Source organism: Vanessa tameamea, chromosome 26 (genome assembly GCF_037043105.1).
Source record: "Vanessa tameamea isolate UH-Manoa-2023 chromosome 26, ilVanTame1 primary haplotype, whole genome shotgun sequence".
Lineage (NCBI taxonomy): Eukaryota > Metazoa > Arthropoda > Insecta > Lepidoptera > Nymphalidae > Vanessa > Vanessa tameamea.
The window spans coordinates 5,196,913-5,211,869 of NC_087334.1; the positions used below are offsets into that span (position 1 = coordinate 5,196,913).

At 31.8% G+C, this 14,957-nt stretch overlaps 1 protein-coding gene across 3 annotated transcripts in view; it reads left to right on the plus strand.

Annotated features, from left to right (window-relative positions):
- LOC113393825 (latrophilin Cirl) overlaps positions 1-14,957 on the plus strand; it is a 280,266-nt gene that overhangs the window by 150,730 nt on the left and 114,579 nt on the right. For all 3 annotated transcript variants that reach the window (XM_026630904.2, XM_026630912.2, XM_026630920.2), the window contains exon 2: positions 14,364-14,804. In XM_026630904.2, the coding sequence (XP_026486689.2) occupies positions 14,444-14,804 (361 nt within the window). In that variant the 5' untranslated portion in view covers positions 14,364-14,443. The remainder of the gene's footprint in view (positions 1-14,363; positions 14,805-14,957) is intronic.

Sequence of the window (14,957 nt, forward strand, 5' to 3'; positions counted from 1 at the left end):
TCAAAATCAAAATTAAAAATACTTTATTCAAGTATTTTTGAATTGTCGTACAAAACTATATTGAGTAAAAGAACCGGCGAAAAACTCACTCTTTTCCAATATTTAAATTACAAAATCATTTTGGTTAAATACAATTATTTATAAATAATATATCCTGCCAGGGAGTCAATAAGTATTAGCTCCACGCATTTTTATCAAGTATATAATTTTGTGTTGAATAATATGCTTTATTTATTAATGTATTTTTAACAAATGATTTGAATTCATTAATCGGCAAAGTTAAATTTAATATTGTATAACCGAGATAGTCCAGTGGTTTAAATCTGGTCAGACACTACGTTAGTGATCTTCTTAATTTTTCTTGTGCTGAAATACATCAGCACCAAACCACCTCAAACTTAGAGGAGGCCTAATCCCAGTAGCTCATTTACATGTTGCTACTTATTTTATTATTTTAGGTATATTTTGCATCGCAAATTTAAGTGAAAACATTTATCCACTCTCAGAAGCACATTTTTATACACGTATAAAGAAAAATTTTGGTCAAGTTACTGTAAACGAGATAGTACTATCAAGTTCAAGCGATTAACTACCTTATTGTTTTTACATAGGAACGATTATAGCCTGTACGGTAACGATAAATTGAGTCGATAGCAATCTTACCATTTTATCTCGAATGCATTTTATGAGAAGAGAAATTGTTTTTCTTTTTATCCATGCATGATAAAGATAAAAGGATGGTAGTGTTGTATTTTTCTATATTAAAGTATTACGGAAGTTATCTTAGCTCTCTGAACAGAAGACAATCTAACATTATTGATATACATATCTCGTTGGTCTATTGAATCGTTTATCAAGAATCCAGTTCCGGAAGTTTGAGGTTCGAGTCTCGCCTCGAACAGCACCCTGCGTTTAAACCTTTTCTGGCAATATTTTATTATATCGCACATATGGCTAGCTCCCTTCTAATACACCTATGGCCGAATCGGTCAGGAAAAAACATCACACCACTGAACTGAAAGCATCTTACTCGAAATTGGTACAGAAATATATTATGTTATAGAAATTAACATTGGACTCCTTTATAATACTTGGTAGGGCTTTGTGCAAGCTTGTCTGGGTACCTACCCACTCATCAGATCATCAAATAACAATACTTGTATTATTGTGGTCCAATCGGAAAGGTGAGTGAGCCAGTGTAACCACAGGCACAAGAAGCATAACATAGGTCCCAAGAGTGGTAACGTATTGATGGTAAGTGGTCTATAGACGGTGGTGACAACTTACCATCAGGTGGCCCATTTGCCCGTCCATCTATCTATACTATATAAAAATACTCTTTCAGAGAAAATAATTTTCTTTAAGGTATCGAAGCACTAACTGTTACCAATATTTCCCGCTGAAAGCAATTTAATTCCAAGCATAATGAAAATAACAAATATTTATATCCTGGATCTTATGTAATCTACCTCTAACCGAAACCAATTTCGTTTGTTTGCCGCCAACACGACAAACAAGGAACTTGTTTTTTCAATGTTGGATAAACAAACACATTGATGTTACACGGAATCGGAACGTGCCCCATCAGAATGTCGTTGTGGCATATTTAATAATCGCAAATAGAATTGTAAACTGTTGCCGCAATTATATGAATTTTACTCGAAACAATATTATTCCGACAAATAAAGAAGTTCTTCTTTACTCATAATAGCTTCTAAAAGCCTGTTTTATAATTTGTTTGCTTTATCTTCTTTTGAAAATGGCTCTCGTGTTGGTATTGCTTATAGCTTAATATTATACAGACCTTGTAGCATTCAGTCTCAAGAACTATTGTTATTCCTTTAATATTTTCGAATGCCAAGCCTTTTCGCTCACAACGTCGCTCATGTGTGAGGGTAGGCAGGTGTTAAGTACCTACCCCATATCCTTTTGTGTCACAATGAATGATTGTAGAAGTAAACGTAACACAGAAACAAAGTCACTTTCGAATTACATACAAATATAAATTGAAAATAGTTACTTTATAATCATGACTGCGTGGAATGGTGGCAAGAATACTAGCAGCATTTCTCCGTTGAATCACAATTCCGATCTCTGGGTACCTCATGTCACCAGTAGGTAAGACTAGGTATTAAAATGTTAATAATAGCTTTTATTATTTAAATTAAGGCCATAATTATTATGTAAATAAATATAATATATCTTTCGCATTTATAATGTTAGGTGTGTATATGATTGTATGAATTTTATAGTCTTGATATTTCCCTTTTCTCCGTTCATATTTCTTATATGAGATCTATTTCAACAAAAACAAAAAAGGTCGGTATCACAATAAGATTTCGCCTCGAAACCTTCTCAATCCATATATATCTCCTAATACTCTGCCAAAGTTACGAACCCTAAAAATAATACTGGTTGTTTATTGCTTTATACATATTTAAATGAGTCGGATATCCCATCCGGAATGTTACCGTATAAATCTTTTATGGTTGCGTCAAAAATGTTTTGATGGATGTAGATTTTTATTGACCGTATTAAATTCCCTTACATCCATTGCGTTTGAATTTTATTTTAATTGTATTTGATTTTCATTTCCAACCTTGAGAATTGAAATTTTATATCTCTTGTCTGCCTATTGGTACACTGACTCAATCTGGTTTTAAATTGAAAGTTAACAATTCGATTTTTTTGCGGTATCTACGGGATTAGTGGGTGGTACCTACTCAAACGGGCTTACAAAAAATGTCTACCATCAACCACCACCAAGTTAATTGTCAAATTCATACAAAAAAAAATATATAAATTCATGTATGTAATATATGTTGTCGGCAGAAATGTTTTGTGAGATTTGCAATAAAATGTTTTGACAAAGGGAAACAAGGAACCCGAAAATCCTTTTGTAACATTTTTCAAACAATAAATTCTCGTAATATTTTTAAATTGCATAGAATTTTCCAACTATAAATCCACGTTCACATAAACAAAAATATAAACTAAAGTAATTGTCAAAACGTTTGAGAAACTTACACCAAGTAATAACATAACCTTATAATCACAGTAGATATATTATATGAGCATTCAACACAGCGAATATGTCAACGTGAAGTTTAGAATTATTAAAATAATAAGGCGATATGGTCCAGTGGTAGAACACGTGAATTTTAACCGAAGATTGCGGATTCAAACTCGTCACACTCACCAAACTTGCAGCAGCGCGGAATAAACTCCAATCCTCTTCAAAAGATTCAAAAGCTTTAGCTGAGCAGAAACATTTACAGTTACTTTTAACATAGTGTTAAATTAATTTAATTATAAAAGCGCATTCAGACGGCAAGAAGTGTAAAGTATTTGTCAAACATTTCTATAACGTAATCCGTCGTGGACACTTACAAATGACCGAGAACTAGCATCTATTGTTCTATCTTGCTGGAAACCAGGTGCACAGAAACATTTCTCGCTGTCACTGCAATCTAGTTTTTACGAAACAACATGCTTTTATTTTACGTAGCTTTTAGGGAGAATACGGACTAAGATTTCGTTTGCAAACGCTTGGAATGTATTGTTTGTTTGGTTCTTGTGTTATATGTAAATCTTCTCTGGTAGCTTTAGTTGGGAGTAAAATTTGCAACGTCTTTATGTAGGTAGCAGGAAAGAGAGCTGAATGTTTCTGACGCGTTACGTCAGTTTAGTTTCACGTGCTGCAATTTTTTTACAATTATGTCTTGATGACTCAATTTATTTTACACAATGTAATTAATGTATATATGTAATATTTATATTTGTTAGAAAAAGATTTTAGAATTTTTAATAATTATTGATCGAATAATATTCTTGTGAATAATATACTCATCCTTCATTTGTTGTTATGTGAATAAAGACAATACAGACAAGTCATGTAATAATAATAGTCATACATAGCTATAATATAATTTAATATTACATTCGCTATACAAATTAAATTACAATATATAAAAAAAAGTAATCTAATTATAAATTATTTTTAACTACTAAAAACAAAGTAACTTATTGTGTAATTCTTTTAGTAGAGTTGATTTAGATTGAAGAATGCTCCACACGTTTATAATAAAATTTTGCATTTTTTTTTATTTTTACATTATTTTAACTTAATCTTCCACGATGTCATATAAATGTCAAAGCTAATATGAAAACAGTCTCAACACATTGTAACTATCACTTAACGCGACGTGTACACACAGAACATCCGCTCGTGTGTTTTCTAACTAAAATTTTAGCGGAACATCGGTTAAGTGTGATGCAGGGCCATAAATTTTAGTTTTTATGTACGTAATATCTCGTCGTGAAACCTTATGCTGCGGTTGTAAGAGGAAAATATTGAATCTGCAGTATCCCGTATTCATTTCTCGTAGATAAACCTTAAGGTGGCACAGTTCTAGAGAATAATTCGAGTCATTTTATTGGCTCGCTTATTGGAACCGTGTCAAATTATGGCTAGTTGAAACTGGGATGCGATGTTTAGTGATATGGTAGTTTAGAATGGTTTTATGATAAATAAGTGAAGGTGTTAGATTTAAAATGAGGTATTTTGCCTGAGAGTATTTTTTTAATAACATTTCGTATAAAACCTTTTTTTGTTTTATTCCAAGTGTTGTTGAGAGTTCATATTAAGATATAAGCAAGTATGTATCAATAAGTTTTCATGATCTTGCGCTAAGTATTGTAGAAATTGTAAGGAAAGCTAAACATCTGTGAAATTATATTTCGCCACATGTGTAAACACTAACCTACATTAAACTGGCGTGTTGGATTAAACTCCAAACCTTCTTCACTAAATAAGAGGCAGCCTTTGCCGCGAGGCATTAACGTTAAGGTGTTAATAAGCCGTAAGTGTCTTACAACAGTAACAGCTTGTATATTTCCCACTGCTAGGCTAAGACCTCCTCTCCCTTTGAGGAAGGCTTGGAGCATTTTCCACCACGCCGCTAAAATGCGAGTTGGTGGATAAATATGTGGCAGAATTTTGTTGAAATTAGGCACATGCAGGTGATGTTTTCCTTAACCCCCAGCACGATATGAATTATAAACACAAATTAAGCACATGAAAATTCAGTAGTGCTTGCCTAGTTTTGAACCCACAATCATCGGTTAAGACGCGTTCTAAATAATTATAAAAATTAAATAGTGTTTTTTTTATAAAGTAGGTATACACTACAAATTTCCCGAGTTTCATTAAATCTCATTAGTGTACTTGGTTTACTATTCTTGTTTCAGCTCGTTTTGGCTTCTCGAATGTAATTTTAAACTAATTATATGAATTCAGTGCTTAGTTAAACGTTAAACCGTTTTTAAGTCACAAAACTAAAAAGTTTCTATCATATGAATCGCTAGGATAGATTTAATGCGAGTTAAAATAAAAAATAACATAAAATGATTTCAACCGAAAATAACGACTTAAAATTTAAGGAACTGATAAGTTTTAGATATAAAAAGCCTTACCCTTGGGGTTGGAGCTGGGCAAATTTATCATATTTCATTTAGTGGTTTTACCGTGGAAGCGTACCAGACATAAAGACAAACTGAGTTTCTTTCGTATTTATAATATTAGCATAGATAATAAAAGTATGGATTTAGTCCGTGCGCAAGTATTCCAATGGAAGTGCATATTTATAACTGTATATATCTAACTATTTTATAAGACTAAATAATTTTATTTGTTTGTTACACGTGATGTTCTGAAATGAATTCAAAAGTGCTTGTAAGATCATATTTGAATGAATTATATTTAATTATTATATTAAACATTTAATAGACGAACCATAACAATTATATAAGCTGTTAGAATTAAAAACTTTAAGATATTTCGAATGCACTATTGAGTGTCCTTAACGAGCACAGTGCCGAGCACTTCACGTATGAAAATTCATGCATTCGATTTGAAAGGCGGATTTACCGGCCGCCGCATTCGCCAAATTGTCTTGAACAAGGAGCCACAAGTGGCTGGTTGCTAAATAATGACAACTGCAGTCAATGAAACACTTTGAAAAAAAGTTTGGAACAGTTTGTACTGCGGAACCCAGTACGGTTTGCATATTTAAAATGTATCATTTACTTGATGGTAGGGCTTTGTGAAAGTCCGTCTGGGTAGGTACCGCCCGCCCATCAGATATTCTACCGCTCAACAACAGTAATCAGTATTGTTGTGTTCCGGTTTGAGCCAGTGTAACTACAGGTACAAGGGACATAACATCTTAGTTCCCAAGGTTGCTGGCACATTGACGATGTAAGGAATGGTTAATATTTCTTATAGCGCCATTGTCTATGGGCGGTGATGACCACTTACAATCAGGTGGTCCATATGCTCGTCCGCCAACATATGCCATAAAAAAATATCACTACATCATCAATAGGTATAGGTATATATATATATATATTTTTTTAGTTCGTTAATATCAAAGCTCAAATACTTGAGTTGTAAGAACACGTGAATCTTAACCAAAGATACCTCTGAATTTTCATGTGTAAATTTGTGTTTACAATACATTCATATTCATATGTTCGGTAGTGATGGTGAAATGCATGTAACCTATAAATATCTATCACTTTTGTATCCACCAACCTGTATTGAAGCAGGGTCGTGGAATAATCTTCAAACAATCCCTTTAAAAAAAGAGGTTTTAACCCAGCTGTGGAATGCCCTCAACCCATTAATATACGCTTCTTTAAATTTTCGAAAAAATATATATATAAAATGTTTTACAACATGTACATAAATACTTGGTCCTAAATAATAGATACTAAACAGAACCGACAAAAAGTCAACAAATAGTAATTATATTATATTCATTTTTATACCTTCACCTGCCTTAACTTAAACATAATTATAATAAAACGTATAGATACATCTAAGAATTTTATAGTCACCATTACACCACTAGCTCTTTTTACATTTTTAAGCCTTCCACGATACCTTCCCATACAGGGGAAAACAAGTCCTTAACAGGAAATGTACAGACAGCAAAAAAAATTCTTCTTATCAAAATGTCAAGTATTTTTTTTTTTGTAAATAACTTTGATGCTATTATTGTTATTTAAATCTAATCGAATATTTTTATTAACATGTAATTAATGACGAAAATCAACAATCTTTTACTCATATTTAAAATGTTGTCTGGCATGTTATATACTGAAACCTTAGTAACAGCTGTTTCGTCTAACATAAGTTTCATGTACATTGATTAAATAGATTTGTCATTAGAATACAAATCAAACAACTCATAATTTATTAACATAGATATTCAACTTTAATAAATAAGTACCAGAATTATATACAACTAGATATTCTTGTATCAACACGAAGGCCTTAAAAAAACATTTTACATAACTCAACAGAACCGTACCAAGAATGCAGAGGGCAAGTCAGACTCCAAGTCTAAATTTAGTTCGTCTCCAGCGTTCCTTTTAAAGATTAACGCCAGGACTAGACTTGCGTATAAAACCTTACTAACGATAGAGCCGGCATCTAGTTTTTACCTCTAGTTTATAGAGAAAATGCATATTGAATTATTCATAGAATATCAGATGTGCTGTGTAAACAAAATGTTTTCTAATATTACGGATATCATTTTAAATATACTATAAGCTTAGAATATAAGAAAGTACAATACGTTCAATATTTAAATTTTTTGTATGCAACAATTATATTGTTGCGTCTGTCTGTACTGAGCAATCTTCAAAGAGAGTATTTTTTTTTAAATATACTATTTTCGCACGCGGTGTCATTCGTGGTTTAGAAGATGGTTGTCATGTATTATTTACACTTATAAATTATAACCTCTGCGTTATTCTGTTGTATAAGTATTGTAAAGTTTCATTAAAATCCATTCAGTAGTTTTTGCGTGAAAGATTAACATCCATACATACATACTTTCACTCATATGTTAGCGAGGAGGTAATAGACATTAAATCTAGTGAATTAGAAAATTGTGAACGGGGTATTAAATGAAGCTAATGTATATTAAAATATATTATTGTCCTTTCATTGTAACTTAAATGAGGAATAAAAATAAGACGTATATTTAATTTGTTATTGAATTAATTTTAGTGATTGGCTTCTGTAGGGGCTTAGGTCTCCTGTCTGCTATTCTATTTCTTCATGTACGTATATATAAATCTTTAGTACGTGTGTATGTAACTGAAGTCTTTCCACACTGTTGAACCAATTTCGATTTTTGTTTGTATGGCTTAGACTGGTCTTGGTAGGGTAGTGTTCGAAGTAAATAAAATTCTCAATTAACCCGGACGAAACCGGGACAACCAGCTTATTATAAAACACTTCGCTAGATTATAATATATCAAATTATTATTGCGTTAAATTGTATGCATTATGTTATAGTTCACAATCTTTCGTCAGTTTACAATCTCGCGAGATGTATTATAAATGTAACGGAACTTAAAAGTTTCACGGTTACATATATCGTCCAATAAATGCACATATATATATATATATATATATATATATATATATAGTAAAGAAAATAAATTGTTTAACATTAATCTGACGTTTAATCTCTTACGTAAAAACGTTGCAAGTGCAAATTCTCTAAAATATAAAACTTACAAAACCAGAGATAAAACAAACAATCCGTCAAGTGGGGGCAGCACCTGCGCCCTCCCTAGAGCTAGAGGAATGGACCTAGGGATTGCAAGGATAAATTACTGTTTATATTTCTTACTGGCGTCCCCTCGCAACTGTCAATGGCTGCATTATTATAAATTAATTCACTTAAAATATGAAATTGCCGTCTTAAAAACAATTATGTGTGTGTGTTTATCTTTATTCTATGAAGTAGTAAGTTTCAATAGTTTTTGTTTCGTATTCAAACGAAATAAAAAGTAGTCTGAGTAGGTTTCAACGTAAAAATCCCCAATTAATTGCGATATAGTTGAAATTCTTTCGCATAATAACAAATTCGGGTTTTGTCTACGAACTTTGTTGAACTTGATCTGTCCATATGTGTGTCTATATTGCAACAAAAATTCTAAACTACTTCTCTGATTGAGTTGAAATTTAGCTGGCGGAAGTACCATCTAGTAACGATACTAGATGGTACTTCCGTATATATATCTAAGACACTGTTTACAATACTTATATTTGGCGACCATTTCGAACAATCTACGATAAATTAGTAACAGTACTTAAGAAAGTACTTTTACTAATTTATCGTAAACTACTACGTTACTAAGTGTTTTAGTAATATATTGTTAACTTTTATAAAAGTAGAAAAAAGTAACAGGGACTCTAACATCCTTTTAACGTCCCACTGCTGTGCAAGGCCAGCCAGCACGCTACTCCAATGCGGATTGACAGATACATACGTGGCAGAATTTCATTGAAATAAGACACATGCAACTTTCCTCACGATGTTTCATAAACACAAATTAAGCACATGTAAATTTAGTTGTGCTTACTTGGGCTTAACACGGCAATCATCGGTTAAGATACGCTTCTAACGAATCGGTCATCTCGGCTTTACTTTTTACATATAACTAATACTGAGAATACAGGAAGATGTTAAACGTTTCTAATTATCAGTGTTCATTGACCTCAATATGTCTTACGTCAATTTCTTATATTAGGAGAAAAACAAACAGACAACGTAAACTCGTAACCGGGGCTTTACCGCTCATAGTGTTCATGGTCCCAATAGTGACCGTTTCGTCTCTTAACTACTCAACCGAACGTAGTGAAATTTAGCATAGCCATTATCAAGAGTACAGAAAACGACATAGGACACTTTCCCCCTCCCTCCTCCACGCATGCCAACACATGAACTGAAAGTATTATAATATAAACAATTTTATTAAAGTGATTTGTATTTATTTTATTAATTACTTCCAAATTAAATGAAGTACATTATAATTTAATTATATTATTAATTTTATGAATAATATTTTATTAAGTCCTGTAAATATCAGGGATATTGACGTAATTTCTATAGCTACAAATTTATTTAAGATGTTTAACCGTCTAATAGCTTTAATTCTGTATTTATTCGTCTTTGAACGTTTGAAGGTAAATAAGGAGAATTAGGGTACAGATGATTTTTGTATAAAATTTATAGTCGACTTGAGATGACTCAATTGTTGAACACGTGAATTTTAACCTGATGGATCTGAATTCAAATCCAGTTAAGCTACACTAAGTTTTTAAGTGCTTTAATCGTACTCATTATTAATCTTGTTCTTGCAGCGAAGTAAATATCGTAAGGATCGTACATTTGATGATAAAAATAATTTTACTTACATGATCTGTAATCGGAAGAGCAACAAATGAGCTCAACACTGTGACATGACAATTAAAAAGTGTTTTCTGATCCTACTTGAATAAAAAATAATTTGACTATAAGAATTATGTGCAGACTATAACGAACTACTCTACAATTTTTGATGTCTAACAAAATGTACTTTTATTGGAAAGAAATAAAATATAGTTCACGTAATACCAAATGCAATAAACAACATCTATCGTGGTTCCGTATATCTGTTCACAGCATTCCGCAAACTGTTCTCATATAATGGTAGATCTTCACGCGCAATGAAGCTTCTGCTATGACACAATAATTCATGACACCTGCAAAAGGTCTCACAGTATCCAATGAAACTCCAAACTCCTCCCCGGGGAGTTCTAATAATTTTCATTTACGACCTTTTTATCGTGGAACGGACAAATTTTCAAACGTTATAAAAATATTGCATCGACGTGCTGTTCGATTTTTTATGTTTCAACTTTAGTTTTATTGTTGACAAGATTCTCTTATTATTTAATAAAAAAAAAAATACGAATGTCCTTCAATCTATAGTCTATCGAAAAGTAGAATTTTATTCAAAACTATTCAGGATTTTGTACGAGATGATCAGACAGGATAATGTTTATAAAAAATATATATCAATAGTTTTTATCATTTACAATTACTCAACATGGCCCAGTGGTTAAAACATGTAAATGAAAACCAAAGATTATAAGTTCAAATCGGAGCGAGATCTCTTCATAGTAACAAAGGAAAATATCGCAAACAAGTCTATATATATCCGATAGTGATTCTATACATGCTTAACAATTTTGTTTACAAATTGAACCTCCTCAAGAGGAATCTATTTAGATCAGCATTGACACTTTAATTGGCAAAACATTTATATGAAACGTATAAACCTATTGACTATAGAGTATCATTTAAATATGGAAATTTATTTAGTTAGGTTTATAATAAAAAGTTCTGAAATAAATACGTATAGCATTTCTATCCTTTAAAACAAATACAGCGGGATAACAGAGGAGATTAATTATTCAGTCCGGTCCGCACCTGAGGCTAGGACTTAGCTTCAGGATGTACTAAATAGAAACATCTTATACACAAACTCAGTTACATTAACCACAAATACTAATTATTTTTGTTTTAATGAGTAATTGTTATATATAAACCGAAAAATACTAAAAAGTTTGTATATTAGTATTATAAATTTAATTAAATTGTAATGAGGATAACTGACTAGAATATTAGTAATTATTCTTTTCAGACATCGATACTAATGTCATTTTTTAAATATAGGTAACTAGATGTCGTCCTCGACTTCGCTCGCGTTCTAGAGGTTCGTCATCAGGTGTTATGCTTAAAAAAAACCTTTGACTATCCTTGGAGTTCAAGCTTGCTTCATGTCAAATTTCATCAAATTCGGTTCAGCTCTTTAAGAAAGAGCAACAGGCAGACAGACTTGATAGCGCATTTATGATATTGATATAGATAAATATGTTAACTTTCACTCCTAGAAAATATTAATTGTAGTATATGACACATACATATATATATCTCCCAACTGTGAGTCCGTATGTGATCCCTAACCGAATGTAAACAAACCCATAAGGATAGTGTCCATCCCATAGAAGTAATGTGGAGGGATAAAAGCGGGAGATTAATGATGCTGCGCGATCTGCACCTGAGTTCGTAACTGCATCTGAACGTGAATGTTAGGTTTTGTTACATTTTTTAATACAATATGTTCCGGAAATTGGAAACATTTGCAAGTTTTTAGGTAACTATAAACTGGGCTACAATATATATTACTAGCGAGTTTTCCGCTAAGGATGCTAACCCAGCAGTGGGATATTGACAGAACTGTTACTTTTATATTACGTTTAATGTTTATATTGAAAGACAAACGTACTAAGAAAAATATCCTCTTATTTTGGAACAGGAAACTTCGTGAGCGCATACTGATTGACTCAAAAAAGTTTCAACTAAATCGTTATAGAAACTCATAGAGATCAAACATAAAACATACATTTAATTTGTTAACAAAAGGAAAATTACGCGCGCATACTTGCGAATATACTTGTATGAATTAATTCGTATCTTTTATAGTATCCAGACCCCATTCTCATAATTGTTTTTGATGACCGTTAATAATAATAAGGCTGTCTTTGTATATCAATTCTATTTTCTGTTTTTATTGAACCTTCTTTTTGTATTTGTTTGCATTTTTTATCTATCTATACATATAACAGAGTACATTTATTTGCCTGTAACAGTTTTTATACATATATAATATTGTTGGATCACACGTTACAAAAGTACTTTTTTTAGATTGATACTCACCCAATCAAATATTAAACTCCACTAAAGCGTTAGACGTGAGTAATTGGCGCTTATCATTCACTCAGCGAATAATATTCAACACATTCAAAAACATTCGGTCATTGGCACAGGCAATCGATCAAAAATAACGAGCTCTCAACAAAAGCTCGTTAGTTCTAGACGATCGTTAATACTACAAGAACAAGTTCATCTCATTCATTCTTATCTCCTCGAAGGACGCAGGTGTGTTCCCTCCCTTAACCCCTAACACACGATAACACAATGTCACATCGACTGATGAATGGCTTATTAGATTGGCTACACCTTTCCTGTGTTTCGCGCTTATATTTTCACCAATATTCTATGAGCCATCTTTAAGGACCTTATCGTATAAAATTGTTATATTTATAACCAACGGTTATTATAGAAAAAGTTACGGTTTATTAAAAGTTATTTATTGAGGGAAAGCGCTTTAAAATTGTCAATTAATTAGGGCATTAACATCATGCATTTGTTCATATCTATACTTTATTGCTTAAAGACAATATTTGTAAGTGTTGTTCCATTATCTCATTCAGTTAAGTCTGACATTCACGGCAGTGAACAGTTCCACGAGAAGGTATTGGTCTTTTCCTTTTATGTAGAAAATAGCTACTGTATGAGGTTTGACAAAGGTTAAACGTTACTGATCCTCCCTTGTCAGTATAGCGTTATATTATATAATCTACCTTTTTCAATTAAATAAAATGAATGAATTTTTGAAATTGTATTTATAGATCCTGAAATAAGTGCATTCAAACAAATGAACTTAAAAAATGTAGTAGAAATTGGGCTAACTGAGTACGAGATTTAGATTACACTTCATATATTGTTTATAATTAATAAATTAAACTGGTGATTAGTGAAATATTTGTAGAAGACATCGAAAAATATGCGCGGCCAAAAAATCGTTCGCTGCCTAATAGGCGGTCGGATAACTGGGCTTAGGCTAAAATTTTGACCTTTCTTTATTAATAAAATTGCACCCGTATGAAGCCGCAGCAAAGGGCGGATCGCGGGTTTAAAACATACTGAAAACTTATAATATACTGCTACTATTCTAGATGTTGTTCAAATCCTAGACTAAAATTAAGTATAGTTAAATATTACATGGTCTGTAACCTGTTATAGCATTATTATTGAGAAGAAACAAAACGAATTACTTTGAAATACGGTGCAAGCGAACGGAAACATAAAAGCTTCTCAAGGCGCTTGTTTATGGTGTTGTTTCATAAAAATAAGGCGAGTTAGCGAAACAAATTGCGTGTAAGTTTTATGATAGAATTGTAACAGTGATCTTCCTCTTAAACAAACATTATAAAACAAAATAAATAATAACCGTAAAATAAATTAAATATTTTACCCAAAAATCATAAAAAATATTCTTTGTAGATGGTTTAAAGTAAAATCAAAATCAAAATATATTTTATACGAGTAGGCTTTTACAAGCACTTTTGAATCGGCATACAAAACTATATTAAGTGAAGCTACAACCGGTTCGGAATGTAGATTCTACCGAGAAGTATCGGTAAGAAACTCAGTAGTTACTCTTTGTAAAATCAACTTTGACCTGTCTACATTCTTCTGTATATATGTACATATATACATATTTCTTATAGAATTACATATGTATATGGGTGACTCTATATAAAAAAAATAGCAAATTATACCTTTTATTTATATAATAATATTAACCTATTGTTATGTTTGTTTCAGATGCCAACACAAGATGAAGCGACAATTTGACGATACAAATAAAATTAAATTTTAACACCAAACATAAGAAAATATCAACTATGACGGTTAAACCTAAACGGGTTTCAGAACCTTTAGAAAGGGTCGTGAACACCAAGAAAAAAAGCCTTCTAGATCTGAAATCTCTTCTAGAAGACAGAGGAGGAATTATAGAAGCTAGTACGAAAGGAGGCTTTAAAAGAAATGTCTTCGAAAAAGATAAAGATTCTAGCAATAATAGTCTTTACCGTTTAGACAATAATGTTAGTTTTGGTGTAACAACTTTTAGTGAAAGCAATAATACTATGAGGTTTAGTGGAAAATCAGTTAAAGGACGGTGCTGTAGACTTAAAACAATAATGTGTTTGTTATTAGTGGCCATATTTGTGGATACGAGACTGCAGGCAGAAGCGAGAAGTTCAGGTAAGAGAAATTATTTTACTTAAATGAATACCCCAACCAATATTATCAATGCAAAAGTGACTTTATTTATTTATTTGTAATGCTTTTACACCATAACTACTCAACTAATCTACATGAATGAAACAGAAAAAGACAAAGGGTACCTTAACGGGT